Below are 24,708 nucleotides of genomic sequence, written 5' to 3' on the forward strand. Positions count from 1 at the left end.
CAGTAATAGCTACCACTTGTAGTCTCCACTGGAAGGCAGTGTGACAATGCAGGAAAACAATTAGGAAATCAGAATATAGCATTCACACATGATAACAGAAATTGCATGAACTTTCATGACAAGATCAAGTATTATTATAGTTAAAACTGCACATGTATTTAAAAAAATGGAATATGGCTTTTGAAATTACATTAATATGTTAAAGCTGATGATATTTCAATGATTGGGTTTAATCGTGTCACTCTGCTCATAATTAGTATCCATACTTTTTTTTTTATTAGGGTAGACTTTTGTAACCCTATGAAAAATTACACTGATGCTGCATATGGCATAATGACCACTTAGGCTTGTTGACAGTGGCATGTGTACTGGTATAGAATTGATAAAGTGTTCCATCATTACAATTCAAAATGGGAACTGCAGTACAAAAAGTTAAACTGGATAACTGTAGTTTCAGAAAGAAGGAATTTATTAATTGTTTCATATGTTCACTTTTCAAGAAAATCACTAAAAAGGAGAACTTTACAGGCGCTTAGAAACATTCCTTGTGCTGTTGGGTCATGAAGCAGAAACTAAGCCTCTGACAATCAACAATATGATCCACCAAAGCAGCTACAGTTGTGTTCAAAATAATAGCAGTCAGACATCACTAACCTGATCAATCACTGTTTTTGGTAGAAATAATATTTCTACATGGCAAATAATTTACTAGTAGGTGTAGTAAAGTAATAGAAATCCAACAGACCCAACAGTCATGACATGCATGCTGCTGATTCTGTGTAATTGAATCACTAATTGAAAGGGGCATGTTCAAAATAATAGCAGTGTGGAGTTCTATTAGTGAGGTCATTCATTCTTTGAAAAAGAGGTGGCAATTATTGCCCTTATTTAAGGAAGGAAGGCAGCAAATGTTGTACATGCTGGTTACAGTGCATTTCTCTCTGAAATTCTGGGGAAAATAAGTTGTTCCAGACATTGTTCAGAAGAACAGTGTACCTTGATTAAAAAGTTGATTGGAGATGGGAAAACATATAAAGAAGTGCAGAAAATGATCAGCTAAAATGATCGCAAATGCTTTAAAATGGCAACCAAAACCTGAAAGATGTGGAAGAAAGCGAAAAACTACCATTCGAATGGATAGAAGAATAGCCAAAATGGCAAGGACTCAGCCAACAATCAGCTCCAGGAAGATCAAAGAAGGTCTAAAGTTACCTGTGAGTACGGTTACAATTAGAAGACGCCTATGTGAAGCCAAGCTATCTGCAAGAAGCCCCCGCAAAGTCCCACTGTTGAAAAAAAGACATGTGCTGAAGAGGTTACAATTTGCCAAAGAGCACATTGACTGGCCTAAAGAGAAATGGCGCAACATTTTTTGGACTGATGAAAGTAAGATTGTTCTTTTTGGGTGTAGTGGCCGAAGACAGTTTGTCAGACGACCCCCAAACACTGAATTCAAGCCACAGTACACTGTGAAGACAGTGAAGCATGGTTGCGCAAGCATCATGATATGGGGATGTTTCTCATACTACGGTGTTGGGCCTATTTATCGCATACCAGGGATCATGGATCAGTTTGAATACATCAGAATACTTGAAGAGGTCATGTTGCCTTATGCTGAAGAGGAAATGCCCTTGAAATGGGTGTTCCAACAAGACAACGACCCCAAACACACCAGTAAACATGCAACATCTTGGTTCCAGACCAGCAAGATTGACGTTATGGAGTGGCCAGCCCAATCCCCAGATCTTAATCCAATAGAAACTTGTGGGGTGACATTAAAAATGCAGTTTCTGAGGCAAAACCAAGAAATAGAGAAGAACTGTGGAATGTAGTCCAATCATCCTGGGCTGGAATACCTGTTCACAGGTGCCAGAAGTTGGTTGACTCCATGCAACACAGATGTACAGCAGTTCTCAGAAACAGTGATTATAGAACTACATATTAAGTGATTCAAAGGAAAGCAAAATCTTCAAACATTTTTCAGTTTATATAGTGAATGTTTGAGTTTGTAAAGAAGAATACAAACACTGCTATTTTTTTGAACAGTCTAATATTCACTTTTCTTCAATTTTTTAGAGGAACAACACAAATTTGTTACATTTTTCTTCATGTTTTGATTTGGAATAGAATGTGTAGTGTTCCCAATGCATTTGTGTGAATGGAAATAAAAGCTATTAGAAGGATTTTGAGCTTTATTCACTTTTTTCAACACACTGCTATTATTTTGAACACAATTGTATATGCTGCCTCTGGCTAGCATAGGAAATTTACAAATATTTATGGTTTTCATTAGAATCAACTAATCAGGTTTATCACATAAAAGTGACCATTACAACTAAGATGCAACTTTAGGAAGATACCGAAATTCTCCTGGACGCATACAGATATATCAGAAAACATTCATAGCAACTGTTTCCTGTATTCAATAGTCCCAGATCAATTTAGTACCTTTACATGTAAAGTTGAAAATCCATGAGGGATGGTTTAATATTCAGGTCAGAATTACGTAAAATGTACTCACCATGCACCTGTTTCCTGATATCTTTGACAGGGTCTATCCACACCTATAAAGGAAAGATGTAAAATTATTCTTATTGTTAGCACTTAAATAAACCAGTTGTTGCTTTCTATAGCGATCTCGAAATAGCAATGAACTATTACTGAATGGTAAAAAAAATAGTAAAAAAAAAAAAAGACAAAACATTTTAGCAAACTTTTCCACTTAACTTTTTTCATGAAAAAAAAAAACATTACATAGCATGCGTTTTAATCTTTCCCTAGTATTAGAATGCTTGGTCCTGTCCCTCTTGATCTGACTTGCTAGTTGACAGACGTAGTTACTAGAATGTCCGCAGATGCCCCAGTAAAACAGAACATTTACTTAGTACTTTTAAAACATCAACTGCTTTTTGAGGTTTTCTCACAGAAAAGTTAACCACTTGCCCTCCAGAGGATTTACCTCCCCCCTCCAGGCCATTTTTTTGCAATATGGCACTGCGTTAATTTAACTGACAACTGTGCGGTCATGCAACACTGCACCCAAATTAAATTTGTCCTTTTTTCCCCACAAATAGAGCTTTATTTCGGTGGTATTTGATCGACTCTGCGTTTTCAATTTTTTGCACTATAAACAAAAAAAGACTGACAATTTTGGAAAAAAAACACAATATTTTTGACTTTTTGCTATAAAACATATCCAGTAAAAAGTTTTTTAAAAATAAAATTTCGTCATAAATTTAGGCAAAAATGTATTCTGCTACATGCCTTTGCTAAAAAAAAAAAATCCACATACAAGTAAATTAATTGGTTTACATGAAAGTTATAGCGTCTACAAATGGCGGTATATATATATACTGGATTTTTTTTTTTTACACTAGTAATGGTGGCGATCAGTGACTTATAGCAGGACTGCGGCAGGCATTCTGACACTGCGGGGAACTGACTAACTGCCACTGACATCCCAATGACACTAATACAGTGATCAGTGCTAATAAAAAGCACTGACACTGTACTAATGACACTGGGCAGAAGGGGTTAACATCTGGGGTGATCAAAGGGTTAACTGTGTGCCATTATATTGTGTGTGCTGTGTTTACTGTGTGTAATAGGGGAACATAATGCTTTGTATTGCTCTGCTATGCAAAGAAAAACAAAGCAGCATGTCGGTGCTGACAGGAGAGAGATCTGTGTTGTGTACACACAGACCTGTCACCTTTCACTGTTCCTCAGTGATCGCCGGGTACCGGTGGGGAATCTCCGCCCAGGACCTGGTGATCGATATCTGTAGCCGCCAATGGTGGCGCGGGTGAGGCATCGCGCGCCCCCTACCTGGAAATGAAAATCATGTATATATACGTGATTTTGTGCAGTCCTGCCACCCTGTAGCCAATACCCCTTTACTGGCTAGTTCAGCTTTTCAATTTATTCAGATTGTATCAACCTGTCTGCCTTCTTCACGATTCACTTGTATCTACCTGTCTTTCTCCTGTTAATGGTCAAATTATGCGAGCACGCTGCTCATATGTGTAGACAGGCAAAGATATCCTGTGTTTCTCCTGTGTGGAAACTGTTGTTACAGTGTCCGCAAAGTGGACTCCTCACACTGTAAAACCATTGTGCTGGTACAGTATATCATGGGTTTAAATGATTATGTCAAAAGGAAAAGTTGTGCTTGACTCCATAACATATTATAACCTGACTGATTTTTTTTCCACAGAACCACCTGACTGCAAGGACCTACAAATTTCTACAGGAGGTAGAATACTCCACTTATTCCTACCATGCCTTTTAATATAGGGGTGTCAATATTCAAACTGACCATAATACTATATTCTTCTGCAAATGAGTCCAGGTTGACAATCAGTGAAGATACCAGTTTATGCATAGTATTTAAAGCATGGAATGTGTCTTCCCTAACACCTATATGCCTCCTCCCATTACCACAAGGTTATTAACCATTTCCCGCCCGGCCTATAATAAAATGAGGACCGGGCGAGCCTCTCGTCCCTCTGGGAGAGAGTCATATCACGTCCTTCCCGGACCGTGCTTTGCATGTGCCCGCAGGGCCGCTTTGTGGCGAGATCGATCACCGGCTGTGTACCTCGGACACGGACGATGACAGATTTGTGTACTGACCCCGTCGCCAGTACCTTGTGACCTGCTGTGACCAATCACAGCAGGTCACATGACAGTTGTAAACAATGGATGGCTTCCTTTCATGCCATCCATTGTATACAAGTGTGTCTAGCTGTGAATGGTCACAGCGATCACAAGCACAGGCTGTGTCATGTGATTAGCCATGGCCAATCACAGCTAATCACAACAAGAAATTCTTTGCTATAAGAAATCAAATTGTGTACAGAAAAAAACAAATACTGATTACTTCCCCAAAGTAGTACAATGTTACTATGGTAACATTGTACTACTTTGGTCATAGTGTAATATGAAAAAAAAAAAAAATCTTAAAAAAAGAAAAAAAAAGTATTAAAAAAAGTAAAAAAAAAATGTATCAATTTTTTATTCGTACTGTCACCAGTCAGTGTCCCTGATCACCCCCACACCAGTTATATGATGATGTTGTACTGCACTGGTGACAGTATGTACCGTATTTTTCGCTCCATAAGACGCACCTGACCATAAGACGCACCTAGGTTTTAGAGGTAGAAAACAGGAAAAAAAAAAATTCTGAACTAATGGACTGCAGACATAGTACAGGAGATGACCAGAGACTGCGGACACAGTACAGGGATGACCAGAGACTGCGGACACAGTACAGGAGATGACCAGAGACTGCGGACACAGTACAGGAGATGACCAGAGACTGCGGACACAGTACAGGGATGACCAGAGACTGCGGACACAGTACAGGAGATGACCAAAGACTGCAGACACAGTACAGGGGATGACCAGAGACTGCGGACAGTACAGAGATGACCAGAGACTGCGGACAGCACAGAGATGACCAGAGACTGCGGACAGTACAGGGATGACCAGAGACTGCGGACAGTACAGGGATGACCAGAGACTGCGGACAGCACAGGGATGACCAGAGACTGCGGACAGCACAGGGATGACCAGAGACTGCGGACAGCACAGAGATGACCAGAGACTGCGGACAGTACAGGGATGACCAGAGACTGCGGACAGTACAGGGATGACCAGAGACTGCGGACAGTACAGGAGATGCCTGCTGACCTTTGGGGAGGGGGGGGAGCGGGTACCTGAATTTGACAGGTACCCGCTCCCACTTCCGCGGAGTTGTCCTTTCATCTTACCTGTTCCTCTATCCAGCCGCGCGCTGTCTTCCCGGCTTCTGTAATGGCGCTCGGCATGACAGCCGGGTGCCCAGTGCGCATGAGCGAGAAGCACTTGCGCTTTGTGATTGATCCGGCGGCTTCTGGGATCTGTCATGTGTCCCAGGTGCCGCCTTACCATTCACAAAAAGCACCGCTTCTTGCGCATGCGCACTTGGCACCCGGCTGTCATGCCCACACTACAGAAGCCGGGAAGACCGCGCCGCTGGATAGAGGAACGGGTAAGATGAAAGAACAACTCCACGGAAGTGGGAGCGGGTACCTGTCAAATTCAGGTACCCGCTCCCCCTCCCTCCCCAAAGGTCAGCAATCATCTCTATAAGGTCCCGCTGTAGAGCTGAGCGGCCGGCCCGGTATTCTGACACGGCGGCAGTGGAAATACCGGACCGGCCGCTCCATATTCGCTTCATAAGACGCACTGACATTTCCCCCCCTTTTTTTGGGGGAAAAAAGTGCGTCTTATGGAGCGAAAAATACGGTAAATTTTTTTTGTCATCATTTTTCTGAAAATGAAGAAAATAAATAAATTATTTTCCCAACTTCAAAAAACTCGCCATGCCTCTTATGAAATATGTTGGACTGTCTACTTGGCAAAAAGGGGTCATTTAGGGGATATCTGTACTGTTCTGACATTTTTTGGCCTCAAGAAATTAGATTGGCTGTCAGTACTTAAGGATTGATCAATTTTCAGATATATCCCATAGTTTGTGAATTCTATCACTTTACGACAGACTAAATAAATACTGATTTGGGTTATTTTCACCAAAGAAATGTAGCACAATACATCTTGGCCTAAATTTATGAACAATTATTTATTTGCAAACTTTTATAACAGAAAACAAAGAAAAACATGGGGGTTTTTTTCAAAATTTTCAGTCTTTTTTTGTTAATTTAGCAAAAAATAAAAACCCCAGTGGTGATTAAATACCACCAAAAGAAAGCTGTAGTTGTGTGAACAAAATGATAAATTTTTAGTGTTGGTACAGTGTTGCATGACCGCGCAATTGTCATTCAAAGTGTGAGAGTGCTAAAACCTGAAAATAGGCCTGGGGAGGAAGGGGGTAAAAGTGCGCGATATTGACGTGGTTAAGCTCCTAGCACAGGTTGTGGCTGACCCATTGCTCCTGCCGATACTGGCAGTAAGCGACTTCTTGGCATTCAGCACTAGATAAACATACTGGTATCAGTCACTTTGTGTCAGATATTCTTACCTTGCTAGGAAAATTTTATGAAAAACTGGGTTTCATAGACTCTGGCGTATGCTGAATCTGACCGATAGGGAGTATATGTATCATTGTAAAATACATAACTCATTGTTCAAAAGGGACAGGACTCTAGGAACATCAGAACTCATTCTCTAAGTTCAATCTGTAATAACAAAGATAAGCAATATCTTGTACCATTTTCCCTTAAAGTGTTACTAAACCCAGGCCCCTGCATTCACTATATCTGGTCTCCCACAGTACAAATATCATGGAAATGCAATTATTTTAGTAAGTATAAACTGCTAAATACCTTTTCTCATTAACAGTTAGAGCAGTCTTGTGACTTCTGTCAGTATCCAGCCGAGCACTGATTACAGCCTGTAGGAGTTTTCATTTTGCTCTAGGAGAATGAAGGACCCCTGACCTCTGTCTGGACAGTGCTGATTGGCCCTGTGCTGATTACATGCACTCTCCCAAGAGGGAAAAAAAAACCTCTCTAGCAATACACACCAAACTGAGAATGTGCAAAATGTCTCATCAGGAGATAAGAGGAGGGCACTGGAAGAGGAGGATCAGAGAAGTCAGGATCAAACAGCGTTTTACACAATGAAGAGGATTAACCCCTTAGGTTCCGCAGTGAGTATAACAAGTATGCTTTACTGCATATACAGCCTGATTTTACTGTTGTGGGTGTAGTAACCCTTCAAGCAAAGTAGCAATACAGAGTGGTACTTCATCCTATTACCATCAAAACTTTAACAAAGCTCTTATCAGTGGGTCTTTGCCAACCAGTATTAAGATGCTACCTTTGCGGATCTTTTAAAGAAAGAGAAGAATCCATTCTTGAAAGACTCTTACAGGCCAATTTTGTGTTTTTTATGGACGTAAATTTTTTTTATCTAAGGTGCTGGCAGTGTACCTAATCAAGATGATTTAAGAAATAATTCACCCTGATCAAACTGGGTTTATGCCTACCAAGCCCTAGCATCAAAATCCAAAGGATCATTTCAAACATACAAACCCCAGCAGATTACATCTAGTGTGAGGAAATCTGTTTCCCATGTTGTTAAAGTTTTCAACAGTGTGGAATGGATCTATCTCTGGGAGGTCCTTTTTGTTTTTTCTCCATCTATATGAAACAGGTGCAACATTTATATATTCACCTTACTGTGCCTATGGATTCCTACTCTTCCATTTTTTCTCTCCAGAAGGATATATCCCCTCTATTATTTGTGCTGACAATTGAGCCATTCTCTGCTATTATTCAACAATCTTGACAGGTGCGGGACTTTGCTTGAGGACATAAAGAGGAAGACACTCTGCTATAATTTGCTGACATACGTACCTCTTTTACCAATGCCTCTTTTCCTAATACCTCTTTCGTCATCAGTTGTTGGTAGAGTCAACCTTCTCAAAACAGTGTGCATGCAACAGGTATATATTCTTCAGAACACCACTTGTTCAATCCCCTTCAGTGTATTCGGGAACCTTATGTGGAAGATCAGGGTCCCTAGAATTATTTAAATGACCTTACGGGACCTCAAGATACAGAAGGGCCTCACCATTTCAAACCTCTGAATTTGCTTCCATTGCCTCTCAGCTACAAATCTGGCAGGCTTTAAGGAGATCAACTGTTCCTCTTCTTACCAAATTATCTCCTATCATTTGCAAAACCCTCTTCTTCAGTTGAAAACCCATATTACATAAAATTATATGCTAACTGCCTTATCCTGTATCTTATAGGGAAGATATGCAGTAAACCATCTGCTGGGTGCAGACATATATCTATATATACACCCCTCTATGGCACAATTAATCTCTTGTAATAAATTTATATAAGGTTGGCAAATTACCACAACTGCAATAGCCCAAGGTGGATACAGTAGCCATTCTGTTTAAGAATTGCATTTTAAAATATTTTAGCAACTGTGTGCAGAATCTGACCTTGGCAACACATCTCATTATCATTATGTACAATTCATCACACCCTGCACATACAGGAGAGAATTAGAATAATAAAGATGGACTCCACCCAGTGCTCAATACCCTAGTTCTGATGACTACACTACTGATTACACTAGTGAACTGATCTCATGTTTATATTCACAGCCACTTACTAAATTCCAGACTAAATTCCACAATGGAGTAAACATCGTTTGGAACAAATGTATAAAATTAAAGAATAAATGGTGAGCGCAAAACAAAAAAAGGAAAAAAGTAAAGCAGCTAGCACAATGTGGCAAACCTTCTGTCTCCACCAAAACAAAAACACTATAATATCAATGTGCAGCGCTAATAAAAATGTGTGTTATAATCAATGATGACCAGTGTAATAGTAAAAGAGAAATGAAACCTCATAAAAAAGAAATAGAGAATAGTGAATACTCCAATGAAGAAACAAAGTGGACGGTATAACAAATGAAAATATACAAGTCCTCTAAATATCATAATAGTCCCATAAATAGTGATGTGATCAAATCAACAAAATATAGTGACTTCTGTGACTTCCGCACTGCACCTCCACCATAATGCACTCACCAGAAGTAAGTAGCAAGCAAGCCCAGAGCAGAATTACAGTAAGGGGTGTTCCTGCTTGTTCCTCCTGCAGGTGACCAGGTTGAAGGTGGGATCTCTCCAGAAACCAGTGATACACCAAATGAACAATCAAAAGTAGAGTAGCCAAGTCTCCATCTCCAGCCCACGGTGAACCAAGGAAAGGGATTCCTCCTAGAGGGCAAGCTAATAGACCGAGCCCGGAGACAGTATCATATAGTGTAGTATGTTTTATTAAAAAGATAGCAACCACGTGGAGCATAAAATCATCAATGGATAAAAAGCACTTTCAAAGATGGCCGCCGGACCATCACATGGACTCGGCGGCGTGACATCAGCATGTAGGCTCCTCACTGACGCATTTCGTGCACACGCATGTTCTCAAAGGGATCCACCAAGTGCCGACGCCATAACACTGTATGCTTTATACAAGCCTGAGGACATGTGACCAAATCAACATCATTTTCTAGAAGACATATGGTACGACAGGTACCATTTTGTTGTAGACCACAAAAAACATAACAGTCCTGTACTTAAGATTGAAGGGATCGTACTGAATGCGAACCACAGATGGATATTAACTAACAATTGGGGTTAAAAGCAAGGACAATCTAATGTCCATTATGATGGAACCCTTCAAAATGAAAAACTAAAATAAAAGACAGAACCCATAAATGCATTCAAGTCCCTAAAACGCAGGTGATGTGCATAATGGGAACAAATACAACGTGCGTTAGAACAATATAAATGGTAACAGTGGTTAATAGTGTGGGTGACCATAACTAGAAATGGAATATATTATAGCAACCAGCAGCATTATATTCCACAAGACTGTACAACTTTTGTACATGTTGTGACCAGTTTTTCATCACAGTTTTGTGGAATATATAACGCTGCTGGTTGCTATTATATATTTAATTTCTAGTTATGGTCACCCACACTATTAACCACTTGGTGTTACCATTTATATTGTTCTAACGCATGTTGCATTTGTTCCCATTATGCACATCACCTGCATTTTAGGGACTTGAATGCATTTATGGGTTCTGTCTTTTATTTTAGTTTTTTAATTGTTAATTAATATCCATCTGTGGTTTGTATTCAGTACGATCCCTTCAAACTTAAGTGAAGGACTGTTATGTTTTTTCTGGTCTACAACAAAATGGCACCTGTCGGACCATAAGTCTTCTAGAAAATAGCGTTGGTTTGGTCACATGTCCTCAGGCCTATATAAGGCATACAGTGTTATGGCGTCGGCACTAGGTGGATCCCTTTGAGAACATGCGTGCGCACGAAACGTGTCAGTCAGGAGCCTATATGCTGACGTCACGCTGCCGCGTCCACGTGATAGTCCGGCGGCCATCTTTGTAAGTGTTTTTATCCATTGATGATTTTATGCTCCACGTGGTTGCTATCTTTTTAATAAAACATACTACACTATATGATACTGTCTCCGGGCTCGGTCTATAAGCTTGCCCTCTAGGAGGAATCCCTTTCCTTGGTTCACCGTGGGCTGGAGATGGAGACTTGGCTACTCTACTTTTGATTGTTCATTTGGTGTATCACTGGTGTCTGGAGAGATCCCACCTTCAACCGGGTCACCGGCAGGAGGAACAAGCAGGAACACCCCTTACTGTAATTCTGCTCTGGGCTTGCTTGCTACTTACTTCTGGTGAGTGCATTATGGTGGAGGTGCAGTGCGGAAATCACAGCAGTCACTACATTTTGTTGATTTGATCACATCACTATTTTTGGGATTATTATGATATTTAGAGGACTTATATTTTCATTTGTTATACCGTCCATTTTGTTTCTTCATTGGAGTGTTCACTATTCTCCATTTTTTTTTTTATGAGGTTTCCTTTCTCTTTTACTATTACTCTGGTCATCATTGATTATAACACACATTTTTTTTAGCGCTTCACATTGATATTATAGCAGGGCTTAAAATTTCAAGTCCTGAGCTACTAGCCAGGCCTTAAGAGTTACTCGCCACCAGTTGCCCGACCCAACCCCTACCCTGGCTACAGCCCTAATTCCCCCCTAAAAACGCCCTCGTAAATTATTTCATGAAATGACACTGTTAAATGTTACCCACATTACATCAGGGTCCCCAGAGTTCCCCCACATTACATCAGGGCCTCCAATGTCCCCCTAAGCATTCCATCATACTTAGACCATGCACCGCATACAACCATAACCCCATAATCTTTCACTCACAAAACCATAATTCTACCAAGCATATCCTACCAACTATCCAACCCAGCAGTACCTCAAATGCCCCATAATCTACCACCCATAATAACCACATCATCCTGAACCTGACCAAACCACCCATACATGTAGGTTTCCATACAGACATGTACATACACACACAAACAGACACCTGTATACACACACATACATGTACATACACACACAGAAACGTGTACACACACACGCACAGAGACACATGTACACAGACACGTACAGACACGCATACATGTACATACACACAGACACATGTACATACACAGAAATACACACGCACAGAGACACATGTACGTACATATACACAAACACACACATGTAAATGCACACACACATGTACACGCACAGACACATACACATGTACACACAAACACAGATATGTACATACACGCAGACACGTACATGCACACAGACACATGTACATGCATACACAGACACACACAAAACACACACACAGATACATGTACATACACACACACACAGCCCTATAAAAAGTTGCAGTACTTCGTTGTTCACTCACAGAGCCAGGTACTGCACTCTAGGGGGAGGCAGAGAGCACAGCTCACACTCCTTCCTTTACTTTCACTGCGCTTAGCTATTGAGCAGACTGACGGCTCCCAGTGCGAGTGACAGATCCGGCCACCAAGAGGTAGGCCATGTAAAATGAAGTGCACAGAAGTCACCAACTGCCTGCAGAGTCAATAACTAAAGACCTCCAAACTTTGTGTGGCCTTCAGATTAACACAACAATAGTGCATAGAGAGCTTCATAGAATGGGTTTCCATGGCTGAGAAGCTGCATCCAAGCCTTATATCACCAAGTGCAATGCAAAGTGTCAGATGCAGTGTTGTAGAGCATGCCGCCACTGGACTCTAGAGCAATGCACACGTGTTCTCTGGAGTGATGAATCATGCTTCTCTGTCTTGCAATCCGATGGAAGTGTCTGGGTTTGGTGGTTGCCAGGTGAACGGTAGTTGCCTGACTGCACTGTGCCAAGTGTAGTTTGGTGGAGGGGGGATTATGGTGTGGGGTTGTTTTTTAGGAGTTGGGCTTGGCCCCTTAGTTCCAGTGAAGGGAACTCTTAAGGCGTCAGCATACCAAGACATTTTGGATAATTTAATTCTCCCAACCTTGTGGGAACAGTTTGGGGATGGCCCCTTCTTGTTCCAACATGACTGCGCACCAGTGCACAAAGGTCCATAAAAGACATGGATGAGCGAGTTGGGGGTGGAGGAACTTGCCTGGCATGCACAGAGTCCTGACCTCAACCCGATAAAACACCTTTGGGATGAATTAGGAGCGGAGACTGCGAGCCTAGACATTCCCTACAGCTATCCACATTCAGTTATTTCACTTTTAATAAATACCCCTTGTACAGGACAGCCCTAACTGGTGATTTAAGTGTGAAAAATTAAGACTGATAGACAATATAATGTAAACTAATGCTTAAAGTGTTACTAAATCCACAACAGTAAAATCAATCTGTATATGCAATCAAGCATGCTTGTTATACTCACAGTGGAATCTATGGGTTTAATCCTCTGCACTGAGTAAAAACTCAGTTTGATCCTGACTTCTCTGATCCTTCCCTTCTTCCAGTGTCCCCCTCTTATTTCCTTACAAGATATATAATGTGGAGTCACTTTGTACTTGTTTGGTGTGTATTGCTAGAGAGATTTTTTTTTTCTTGGGAGAATGCATGTGACCATCACAGGGCCAATCGGCACTGTCCAGACAGAGGGTCAGGGGTTCTGCATCCTCCTAGAACAAAATTAAAATCCTCCTACAAGCTCTAACCAATGCATAGCTGGACACTGATAGAAGTCACAAGACTGCTCTATTTGCTGATGAGAAAAAGGTATTTAGCAGTTTATATTTACTTAAATAATTGCACTTCCATGTTCTGTGTACTGTAGGAGACCAGATATAGTGAATGCAGAGTCCTGGGTTTAGTAACACTTTAATGCTCATTATTATACAAGAACTGATGATGTAAACTGCAGAGCCTTAAAGAGGATGTCCTTGTAGCATTTACAGGTTCAGATGATTATGCACTGGCTATATTGGTTACTTGGTATTATAAAAGTTCAACATCTATTGTTTTCATTCTGCCTGTTTCTTCTGTTCTGAAAAGAAATTAAAAAGTCAAATTAAAATGATCTAAATTTAAAATAAAAAAAAAAAGTCTCCCTCACTTTGGAAAGAGGGGCACACCTTTATGGCAAGAAAGACTTGACTGAGATTTGGCACATGAATGACAAGGGAGTGGAGAAAGAAAGAGTAAGAAGACTTTGCAGCCTATTTCAAAGTCTTCTTCTGCTGAGAAAGATCAGTACTCTTGCCACCAGCGTCCTGATAATGGTATCAAGAGTAGGCCCCTTGAAGGGCATGTGGATCAGAAGCATTTTAGGCATGGGATCCATGGTCCAGCATTTTAGCCATTGTGTCGTACACAATGTGTTGTACACATGTGTACTGACAGGAGACACATCCAAGAAAAAAACAGGAAGCTTCCAGCACACCATCACAACAGAAGTTTAAATCTGCAGCCATTTGCTCCATTGAGTTCTATACTCAAGTGATCAACCGCAGTAGTAGTAATATCCCATTTAAGGGATTTTGAAAAGTCAGCTGTGTTTTGGCACAGTAAAAGTCAGAGTCAAGATGGGTTGATGGGTAAAGTCCTAGTTCTAGAGGGGGCTTCAAGCTGCTTATCAGTTGGCTCCTTAATAAAAAGGTGCATCCCTCCCCAGTATGGTAGTCGCTTTGCTAAGGCTGGACAGTGCCAGATGGGGTTAAAACCACTTTTGTACAAAATCTTGTCAGGGTGCTTCCATTCTTTGTAGAGAAGAAGGTGGCACAGTGGATACAATGGAAAGTATTTAAAGACTTTGAGGCTTTAAAAGGACCCAAAGAAAGAACCTTAAATGTTACTGGTTAGATCTCTTCCAATATAAAGTGTAACATACAAATTAGAACTTAGATGTACTAGTAGGTTGTGGTGAATAACCAGAAAAGGCATACATTGTAAGTGGTTTGAAAGCTACAAGTTGCTGAATAGTTCAGGAATGTTAGTTTAATGCCAGGTCTCTTTACAAATCATTTCTTGGCTCTGCACTGATGTGCATCTTTTAAATAATGTGTCAAGCATCCGTTGTCTGTTAATCATAATGTTTGCTGAGTGATGCTGAGCAGAGCTAGACAGAAAGAAGGGTCTCTGTGTCCGCTAGAGAAGTGCAGTCAACCGTTTGCATGCTCATCCTGTGGAGATTAATCTGGTGGACAATGAAGTCTGAAAAGGGGCTATTGGTGGGGACAGCGGTTCTCTACAGCATCAGATAATGAATGAACAATTAAACTGCTGCTGAGAGCATCATTTGTAACACAGAACCAAAACACAACATGACCAGAAAATCCTGGATTCATGACCCCATGTAGATCAGATTCCAGTTTTTCATTTTCTGGACATTAACTACAACACCAATATTCTTTTTACCTTAGTGGTTGGAGTCCCCCAAATGGCAAGGCCAAAGTAGTCTTCTTCCATGATGTTCAAGTGGCTGCACACTTTCTTAAAAATATCCTGTCCCTTGGCATGTTTCTGATGAAAGATGCAAAATGTATTGGTTATAAAAAAAAAGAAACATGTACAGAGAGAAATAAAGAGGTTACTGCTGCTTATTACCATCAGAAAATGCTAACTGCCTTGTCTCTGGATTAAAAACATAATGGGGGGATTTACTAAAACTGGTGCATCTGATGCAGATGTGCATGGTAGCCAATCAGCTACTAACTTCAGCTTGTTCACTTAAGCTTTGATAATAAAACCTGTAAGCGGATTGGTTTCTATGCAGGGATGCACCAGAGTTTGCACTCCTTTTGCACCATTTTAGTAAAGAACCCCCAATGAGTCACCGACAATTCGACTTACATATTTAGATTGTGTAGCAAACCGTTCACACCACTGAGGATTAATAAACTAAAATAATAACTCCATATCAAACTAATATGATGTACTCACCACCAGTACTTGTGACCCACGCACAATTAAAATGTTGGGACATTTTTTTGGACATGGTTCTTCATACACACTGCTTGGGCACAGGGGGAGGATTTAAGTTCTGTTCACATGATCTATATTTTTATATAAATACGTTTTTTGTGATTGACTCTATTGTTTAGCACAAGTACTGGTCTTATGAGTACATAGGTTCACACTATGAATCACATATGAATCGCAAAGGAGCCATACCGCATTCCTGTACAATTCACGTGCAATTCAGTAAGGTACATTTTGAGCCTAATCATTTTGAATGGTCTCAAATCGCACAGCAACCGCACCAAAGTCATGCATGCAGCAATTTTGGGAATGCTCTGCAACCGGATTGCATGGTTGTTTTGCACTAACATCTACTGCAGATCGCAAGGGCAGTGCAATCTGAACACTAGAGGTATAGAGGTATATGTATTTATGCTTTTTAGTAGGAGTAGGGAAATTTGTTAATTAAATGAATCCATATTGCTATTTATTACACTAGCAGGCAGCAACAAGTTAAAGTTCATAAACCTCCAGAAATGGGAGGCTTTGAGTGGTTAAACGGGCTCTTTTTCAAGCATGGAGTACTTCATGGTGAACGCTTTAATAAACAAACATAGACTGAATATTTTGTTCCATAAGCCTTTATTGGGGAAGACATTTTGCTACACTGAAGAATTGTTCACCTAATTCATGCAATTAGTCTGCCATCTTCATGCACAAGGCATCTCAGAAGTGGGCATGAGTGTGGTGCATTGTGTGGTACATAATGTACTTAGCCTAAAGAATATTTTCCAAAAGTGGAAGTTCTGCTGTTCCTCCTCACCCCTACCTCCTCTGTCAAAATTGGCAACTTTTTTGCAGGCGTTTGGTTTTGACAGGTACCCACTCCCACTTTTACCTTCCCCCTCCTCTCCCTGCTGGTTCTTGGGACACATCACAGGTCCCAAGAGAATGTAGGACCATTCACAAGATACAGCATGGCTCACACATGTGCAATTGGCAGTGAATTGTGAAGCTGCAAGCAGTCACAGTGGGCCACCAAAAGTTTAGACGCTGGCGATGGAGACAAGAGCAATGAAGAAACCTGCTTGGGTGAACACAGCGCTGAATCCCTGGACAGATGAGTGGCTGTTTTATTAAAGGTCAGCAGCTACAGTTTTTGTAGCTGTGGACTTAATTTTCATACGGGGGCTGAAGAACTGCTTTAAGTATATACATTGGTGACCCTAGTGAGTCATTGTACTGTCTGCTACAAGTGGAGAAGTACGGAAACTATTCGGGCTTCCAAGTTAAAGCAAAGCTCTACCAAAAAAGGGGGGGGGGGGTAGGGGTAAGTGGGTACCTGGTTATGAAAGGTATCTGCTTTCACTTTCTGGCCCCTCTCCTTCCCCCCAGCGAAGGAGACTATGGGACCATTCACAAGGTACAGCACAACTCGCAGTAGGAAACCGGCTGTGAAGCCAGTGCTAGACTGTTTTGCGCCCTAAGCAAGACCAACTACTTGCACCCCCCTTCCAAAAAAAATAAATAAAAAATGGCACCTGTATTTCTACTCCAGCATTTTCCCTCAAATTTTCCACCCCAACGCAAATCCTCTCCCCAAATCCCCCTCCTAACATAAATCCCCCCATTCCCACCTCTTAGCAAAACCCCCTCCAAACTTACCCTTCCCAGAACAAATCCTTCCTCCTCACCCAAATCTCCTATCCTAGCATGAATTCCCCCCTTCTAGCACATCAGCACCCAATCCCACCTCCTAGCACAATTCCACCCCCCACCCCCAGCCATCTCCCACTTAACACAAATCCCCCCATCCCCCTTTCCTAGCACAAATTTCCTCCCAATCCCCTCTCCTAGCACACATCCCCCTCCCCCTCCTAGCACCAATCCTTCCCAATCCCCCCTCCTAGCACAAATTCTCCCCCCCCAATACCCCCTCCTAACACAAATCCCCCCCCCAATCCTCTTTCCTAACACAAATCCCCCCAATCCAATCTCCTATCACAAATTCCCCATCCCCCATCCCCCTCCTAACACACACTCCCAATCCCCCCTTGCATAATCACTACTCTTCCTTTAATCCCCCCACCTAGAACAAATTCCCCCAAATCCCTCCTGTAGCTAAACCCCCTCCAAATTACTGTTCCCAGCATAAAATATTCCCCCCTTACCCAAATCCCCCCAAAGCCCATCCCAGCACCCCCCTAGATCCGACCATGGCGTAGAGTAGGGGAACCAGAGGCCGTGGCTATGCCCCTAGTCGATATTGCGCCCTAGGCTGCTGCCTAGTGGTAGCACCAGCCATGCCTGTGGCCATGGAAGGGATTGGAACACCTGAATTCAATGATTTGGAGGAGTGTCCCAATACTTTTGGCAATACAGTGTGTCCCTCATGACAATCTACTTGTCCTGTTGATAAAAATAAACATCAACCCTTCTTATGTTCCATTCTGGCAAAAATCTTCTTTTTTTTATATATATATTAAGCAGAGGTGCGTTTAGGAAAGTCGGGGGCTTTTAAAAACAAAAAGGGGCTTTATGGCAACTTAAACTGCTAGAAAATTTCTTAGAGCCCCCAAACATTTTTTTTTAAAAGCAAAGGCCCTAGAGAATAAATTGGTGGGTTTTGCAATTTTGTATGTAACACTGTATTCGCGCAGCAGTTTTTCAAATGCTATTTAAAAAAAAAAAACATTTTTTTTGAATTTTAATGCTAAAAACACAATACTAAACCCAATTTTCTGTAAAATATAAAAGATGATGTTACGCTGAGTAAATAGATACTAAATATGTCACACTTTAGAATTGTGCATGCTCGTGCAGTGGCAACAAACAACATAAATTTTACTATCCAAAAGCCACGCTTTAAAAGCCTTTACAGGTCACCATCTCAGATTTAGAGAGGCGATCTGGTGCTAGAATTACTGCCCATAATTTGACATTTTCAGTGATGCACCACATGTGTGGGCCGATTACTGTTTGCTTGTGTGCAGGACCGACACATGCATGCGCCTTTGCGTGCATGGACGGCGATGCTTTTTTAAAAATTGTTTAATAACACTGTTCAACAAATTTTTATTTTTTGCCAGTTTTGGAAACAAAAGGATCCATTTCTTAATGAATTTCACATTCTGAGTTCAAATATAACAATGAAATTTGTCAATTGGCTCTAGTTTTTCTGTAAACGGAAAGTTTTCTACTATAGGCGTAATGACTACATAATGCACAATAATTATATAGATAGATGTCTTTCCACAAATATAAAGCAAGTGATATTGACTACATAACAAAGCCTAAATGGCATAATATATTGCATAGGATTACCAAGAAAAATTATAGCCATAAGCTAAGTTGAATAATTTTAATACTTAGGATTCTCACTAGTTTTGTCTTCAGTTTGTGTCGGTTTTGCTTCTCTTGGCTTTTCTCTTGTATTCGAGGAAAGGGCTATCTCTTACAACTGTCCAGCAATAGTCAGCAAGCATTGATGGGCTCCATTTACCTTGATATCTTCTTTCCATAGCTGCAATGTCTTGATGGAAGCGCTCTCCGTGTTCATCACTCACTGCTCCACAGTTTGGTGGGAAAAAATCCAGATGCGAATGTAGAAAATGAATTTTTAGAGACATGTTGCAACCCAGATTTCTGTAAGTCTGGATGAGTTTTTCTACCACTTTCTTGTAGTCTGGTGTTTTATTGTTTCCAAGAAAATTTGATGTCACTGATACAAATGCTGTCCAGGCAGCCTTTTCCTTTCCACGCAACAGAGAAAGAAACTCATCATCATGAATAAGTTTACGAATCTGTGGCCCAACAAAGACTCCTTCATTTATTTTTGCAGCACTAAGTGCTGGAAATTTGCTAATCAGATACTTGAAACCTGCTTTATTCTTGTCCATTGCCTTAACAAAGTTTTTCATTAATCCCAACTTGATGTGTAATGGAGGTAATAAGATCTTATTGCTGTCTACAAGTGCTGGATAGTTAACATTTTTTTCTCCAGGCTGCAATGACTGGCGTAATGGCCAGTCTCTTTTGGCATAGTGCATTTCTCTCGCACGACTGTCCCACTCACAGAGGAAGCAGCAGTACTTAGTATATCCACCATACGAACATCACTTGCTAGGAGATTCCACTGTTGTAGTCTTGACCCCAAAAGCTCTGCCTTGTTCTTGGGAAGATCCAGGTCTCTGATAAGATCGCTCAATTCCACTTGTGTAATGAGGTGTGGTTCAGTGGGTGTGGATGGAAGAAATTCTGGGTCATGTGAGGTTGACGGTTGATGACTACATGCTTCAGGTTCTTCCTCACTTGACTCAACCACGAAGGATTCTGGTGCTTTAGGAATTGGTAGCCCCTCTCCATGAGGAACTGGACGTATTGCCGATGGAATATTTGGATAGTGCACAGATAACTTTTTCTTCTTATTTAGCCCTTTTGTTGGAGGCACCATACAAAAGTAACAATTACTAACATGATCTGTTGGCTCTCTCCAAATCATTGGCACAGCGAAAGGCATAGATGCCTTTTTTCCATTCAACCATTGCTCCAGTGCCGTCCCACAAGAATTGCAGCATATATGTGGTGCCCAGCTCTTGTCCTGGTCTCCTATCTTGCAGCCAAAATACAAGTTGTAGGCTTTCTTAATCATTCCTGTTATCCTCCTTTTTTGTGAGATAAAAGTTATTTCACCGCAGATATAGCAGAAATTATCTGCTTTATTCACACAAGTTCGAGGCATTACTGAGTAGCCTATATAAGCATAAAACGAAATGTAAAGACGCTGTCGAACTACAATCAGCTACAGATACTGCAGCTTTTATGCAGTGAAGTGATGCAATTAAAGGCTAATATTGCATCATCTCAGTATACATGCAATTTTCTATTGGTCACCAGTATCAATTGCGCAATATGCAGCTGAAGTTGCATCATAATTTTGAATGGCTTACGTCATTAGATGGGTGAATATATCATGGAAACTAGAGCCAATCAACATTTTTTAGGGTCATTTTCATTTTCAGCACCCCAAAATTATGTAAGATCAGCTAATTTTATGCCCAAAACTTTTTACCTGTTGAACAGTGTAATTTATTTCAACACTTTCACAAGGAATGTAAGCTAGGCAGTGACAGGTGCTCTTTAATCGAGAGATCTGGGATCAATAAGACCCCAGATCACTCCTCTGTGTGATCAAATGCTTTTAAGGGCAAAATCTTCCAATTTTTAAAAATGGCGCTATTTACATCCAGGAAACGATGTATGCACATCACTTCCGGTTTCCTATATCATAGAGGCAGACAGAGCCATTGATTGCAAACAAGATTTGTTAATTTGCACACACAAAAAAGTATTTTTCCTAACAAATTCATTCAAGACCATGTTGCAAAAATTATTACACCCCAATAAAAGTCTTAGGAGTACATTTTAGACAACAAAATCCTAAGTAATAAGAAATCATATATAGGGAAGTTTAATTATTCATTAAATAGATGTCCAGCAGACAGCTAATTATAAAAGGGTGTTAAGAAAACCCCTCCCCATTTCATGCAATCAGCAATGGCACCACGTGGAAAAGAAATGTAACAAGGCCTGAGAAAAAAAATAAAAAAATTTTTACACAAGAAAGGTTAAGGTTACAAGAAGATCAGCAAAGCTTTACTTATCAGTCAGAATACTGTAGCAAAAGTGATACAAAAAAGTTAGCAAAGATGGAACTGCAACCATCTCACAGAGACGTCGAGGCTGTCCACGGAAGTTAACACTTCAAAAGGAGCATCTTTTGATGAGAAGGGTTGAAGAAAATCGTCATGCAAGTTCACTTCAGTTAGCTAAAGAAGTAGAAAGCCAAACGGGGGATATTTTCCCATGACACAATATGGCGTAAACTGCAGAGGAATGACATGCATGGGTGTCGTCCACGAAGGAAGCCTCTCCTACGGCCCATACACAAAAAACCTCACCTAGAAATTTCCAGGGCCCATGCTGAAAAAGAAGACTACTGGGACTCTACTCTGGAGTGATGAGACCAAGACAAATGTTTTTGGAACTGATGGCTTCAATACTGTATGGTGATGCAAAGGTGAGGAGTGCAAAGAAAAATGCATGATGCCTACAGTGATGGCAGTGTCCTTCTGTGGTGCTGCATGAGTGCTGCATTTCATTGATGGCATCATGAATTCACCGATGTACTGCTCTATATTGAAAGAGAAGATTCTACCATCACTCCCTTGGTCGTTGCGCACTTTTCCAATATGACAATGATCCAAAACACACATCTAAGGTCACTGTTGCATTTCTGAAGAAGAACAGGGTGAAAGTGATTCAGTGGCCAAGTAAGTCTCTTGATCTGAAACCAATGGAACACCTATGGAGAATTCTGAAGAGAAAAGTTGAGCATCACTCTCCATCCAGCATCCAGGCTCTAAAAGAGGTCATTCTTGAAGAACAGAAAAAGATAGATGTTGCAATATGTCGCCAACTCGTTCATTCCATGCCTAGAAGACTTGGTGCCATCCGTACAAATCATGGAGGTCATACAAAATACTAGATTGTAGTAGTTTTTGTTGTGGGGTGTAATAATTTTTGCATCAACTAATCTGAACTGAAAATTTTGTAATTTAAGTTATATTATTAACCTTACTTTTATGTAATGAGCTAAACAGATGTTCTATAAAACTCAGTTTTGTCGAAATGTCAAAAATTGTTCTTGTGTGCATTGAGATAATGATTAAAATATTACATTTCAAAAGGGTATACTCATTTATGCTGAGCACTAATAAATGATATATATATATATATATATATATATATAAATAAATAATATGAAAAATCGATCAAGTTTGATTTACTTGCTTGCCTAGCATTTCTTGAGGCCCTAAAATACCAGTAAAGATACCCCCCAAATTACCCCTTTTTAGAAAGTAGACACCCTAAGGTATTTAATAAGAGGAATGGTCAGTTTTTTTGAAGTTGTAATTTTTTTGTCACAATTTTTTCAAAAATGAAGAAAACATAAAATAAAAATTAAAGAAAATAATTTTTAACAATTTTGTTTTTCATACTGTCACCAGAGCAGTACAGTCTCATCATATGACTGGGGTGGCGGTGATCAGGGATACTGACTGGTGACAGTATGTAAAAAAAATAATAATTTAACATTGACTTTTTTTTTGGTTTATAACTCTGGCAGCGCAGCATTGCCATAGTGACACTGTACTACTCTGGGGAGGTGATCAGAATTTTTTCTGTTTAACACTAAGATTGCTTAAAACAATGATGATCGATGTTATAAGCAATCATTTTTATGAATGGCATATATTCATAGCCATTATGTACTACTGGGAAAGCTGTGATCAGCCACATCTATCACATGGTACAGTGGGCTGTGACTGGCCCTGTCTGTACCATGTGCTCACTGTTGTGGCCAATCACGGAGATCACCACAAATTGTCCACAATGAATGGCAGTGAATGAGAGGCATTGATTGCGCACAACTGTCATGCGATTGGTCACAGTGATCACATGATACTGGGGCCAGCCTGGTACACTGATCTGGTGGGCACAGCGGGTAACAGATCGAGCCACAGCATGGCTGCTAGAGTGCGCAGGAATGGGAGGACATCATATGAACCAGGGAGCTCCCGCCCAGTCATCATATTACTATAGGCTGGGGAGGAAGCAGTTAATATCCTCCCATTAATCTCCGGCTCACAGCATAAAAGCAGACAGTGGATGAAACTTTCCTTGGACTTAAGGGGGAGAGTAAACATAAAATTATCTTTTTACCGAAGTTGTTCTATATATTGGCCATCTTCCCTTGTAAAGTCCCTCAGCTCTCCAGAACTTCTCTGGACATCTACTCATCTGGCAGGCCTTGTTTTTCCAGATTTTTTAACTCATTTTCTGGCTTCTTAACTAATCCATATCCATGACTGACTTAAATAGTACTTTAAATGAACTTTAGTCCGCTTTTTTATTTCTACCTACAGGTAAGCATATATAAAAAAGGCTTACCTGAAGGTATAGTAAATACCTCAACTTGCAGTTTAGGAGATATTTAATTTATTAGCGGCAGGTGATGTCACCAGCGCATGCGCACTGTGTTCTAAATGGATGAAACTGTCCATTCAGAGCTCTGTGTCACAGTCGTGACTCCTGTACGCATGTGCAGGAGCGATGGCATCGCAGCACAGCCATTCAAAATACTAAAGCCCATGAGCCGTAAGGAAGAGTGGGTGAAGATGGAAGCCTTGTCAGCGGTGACAGCACTCCACTGGAGGGCTTTGTTTTAAAAAGGTATGTCTGACATTATTCTGGGACATTAGGACATTAAGATATCCTGCAGCGGCCCAGTTTTGTTTTGTTTTGGGGTTTTATTTTCAGTTTACCACTTTAACTACGTGCCTGGCAAAGCCTTTAATGCTACAGAGGTAGCTATGGTGTCATCTTATTAATCTCTGCATAATATTTTTTACAGGGGACAGGTCACACACTTTCAGGTCACTCCCATGCTGTATACTTCTCGCTCCATAATTTTGTGTATTCATAAAATGCTTTGAATGACTAGTGGCTAAAATCACCGCACAACACCCTCTGGTCTAATCCTTCTTTCCATCTCTGATGTACAAAAGTGGTCTACCCAGGGTATAAAATGCATGCACCCAAGAATTCAAGACTTTCCAACAATTACGAAAAGAATGTTACCTTTATAATAAATTTTTCTATTACCAGTTCAGTACTCTACTGGAATCAATGCAGATTATACCCCTTAGAAAACCGACAGCAAGAGCTTGACAACACCTCACGGATTTCTGCATATTGTTCCATGCTTCTTGCTAGCTCTAAACCC

General features: G+C 40.7%; 1 protein-coding gene across 19 annotated transcripts in view; it reads right to left on the reverse strand.

Annotated features, from left to right (window-relative positions):
- Positions 1 to 24,708, reverse strand: part of EPB41 (erythrocyte membrane protein band 4.1) — a 290,966-nt gene that overhangs the window by 154,554 nt on the left and 111,704 nt on the right. For all 19 annotated transcript variants that reach the window (XM_089671906.1, XM_089671904.1, XM_089671912.1 and 16 more), the window contains exons 4-5: positions 15,318 to 15,422; positions 2,522 to 2,564 (exon numbers count right to left, since the gene is read on the reverse strand). In XM_089671906.1, the coding sequence (XP_089528032.1) occupies positions 2,522 to 2,564; positions 15,318 to 15,422 (148 nt within the window). The remainder of the gene's footprint in view (positions 1 to 2,521; positions 2,565 to 15,317; positions 15,423 to 24,708) is intronic.

This window comes from Staurois parvus, unplaced genomic scaffold, assembly GCF_062004578.1.
Source record: "Staurois parvus isolate SC_StPar_1 unplaced genomic scaffold, SC_StPar_1.0 ptg000115l, whole genome shotgun sequence".
In the NCBI taxonomy this organism is placed as follows: Eukaryota; Metazoa; Chordata; class Amphibia; order Anura; family Ranidae; genus Staurois; species Staurois parvus.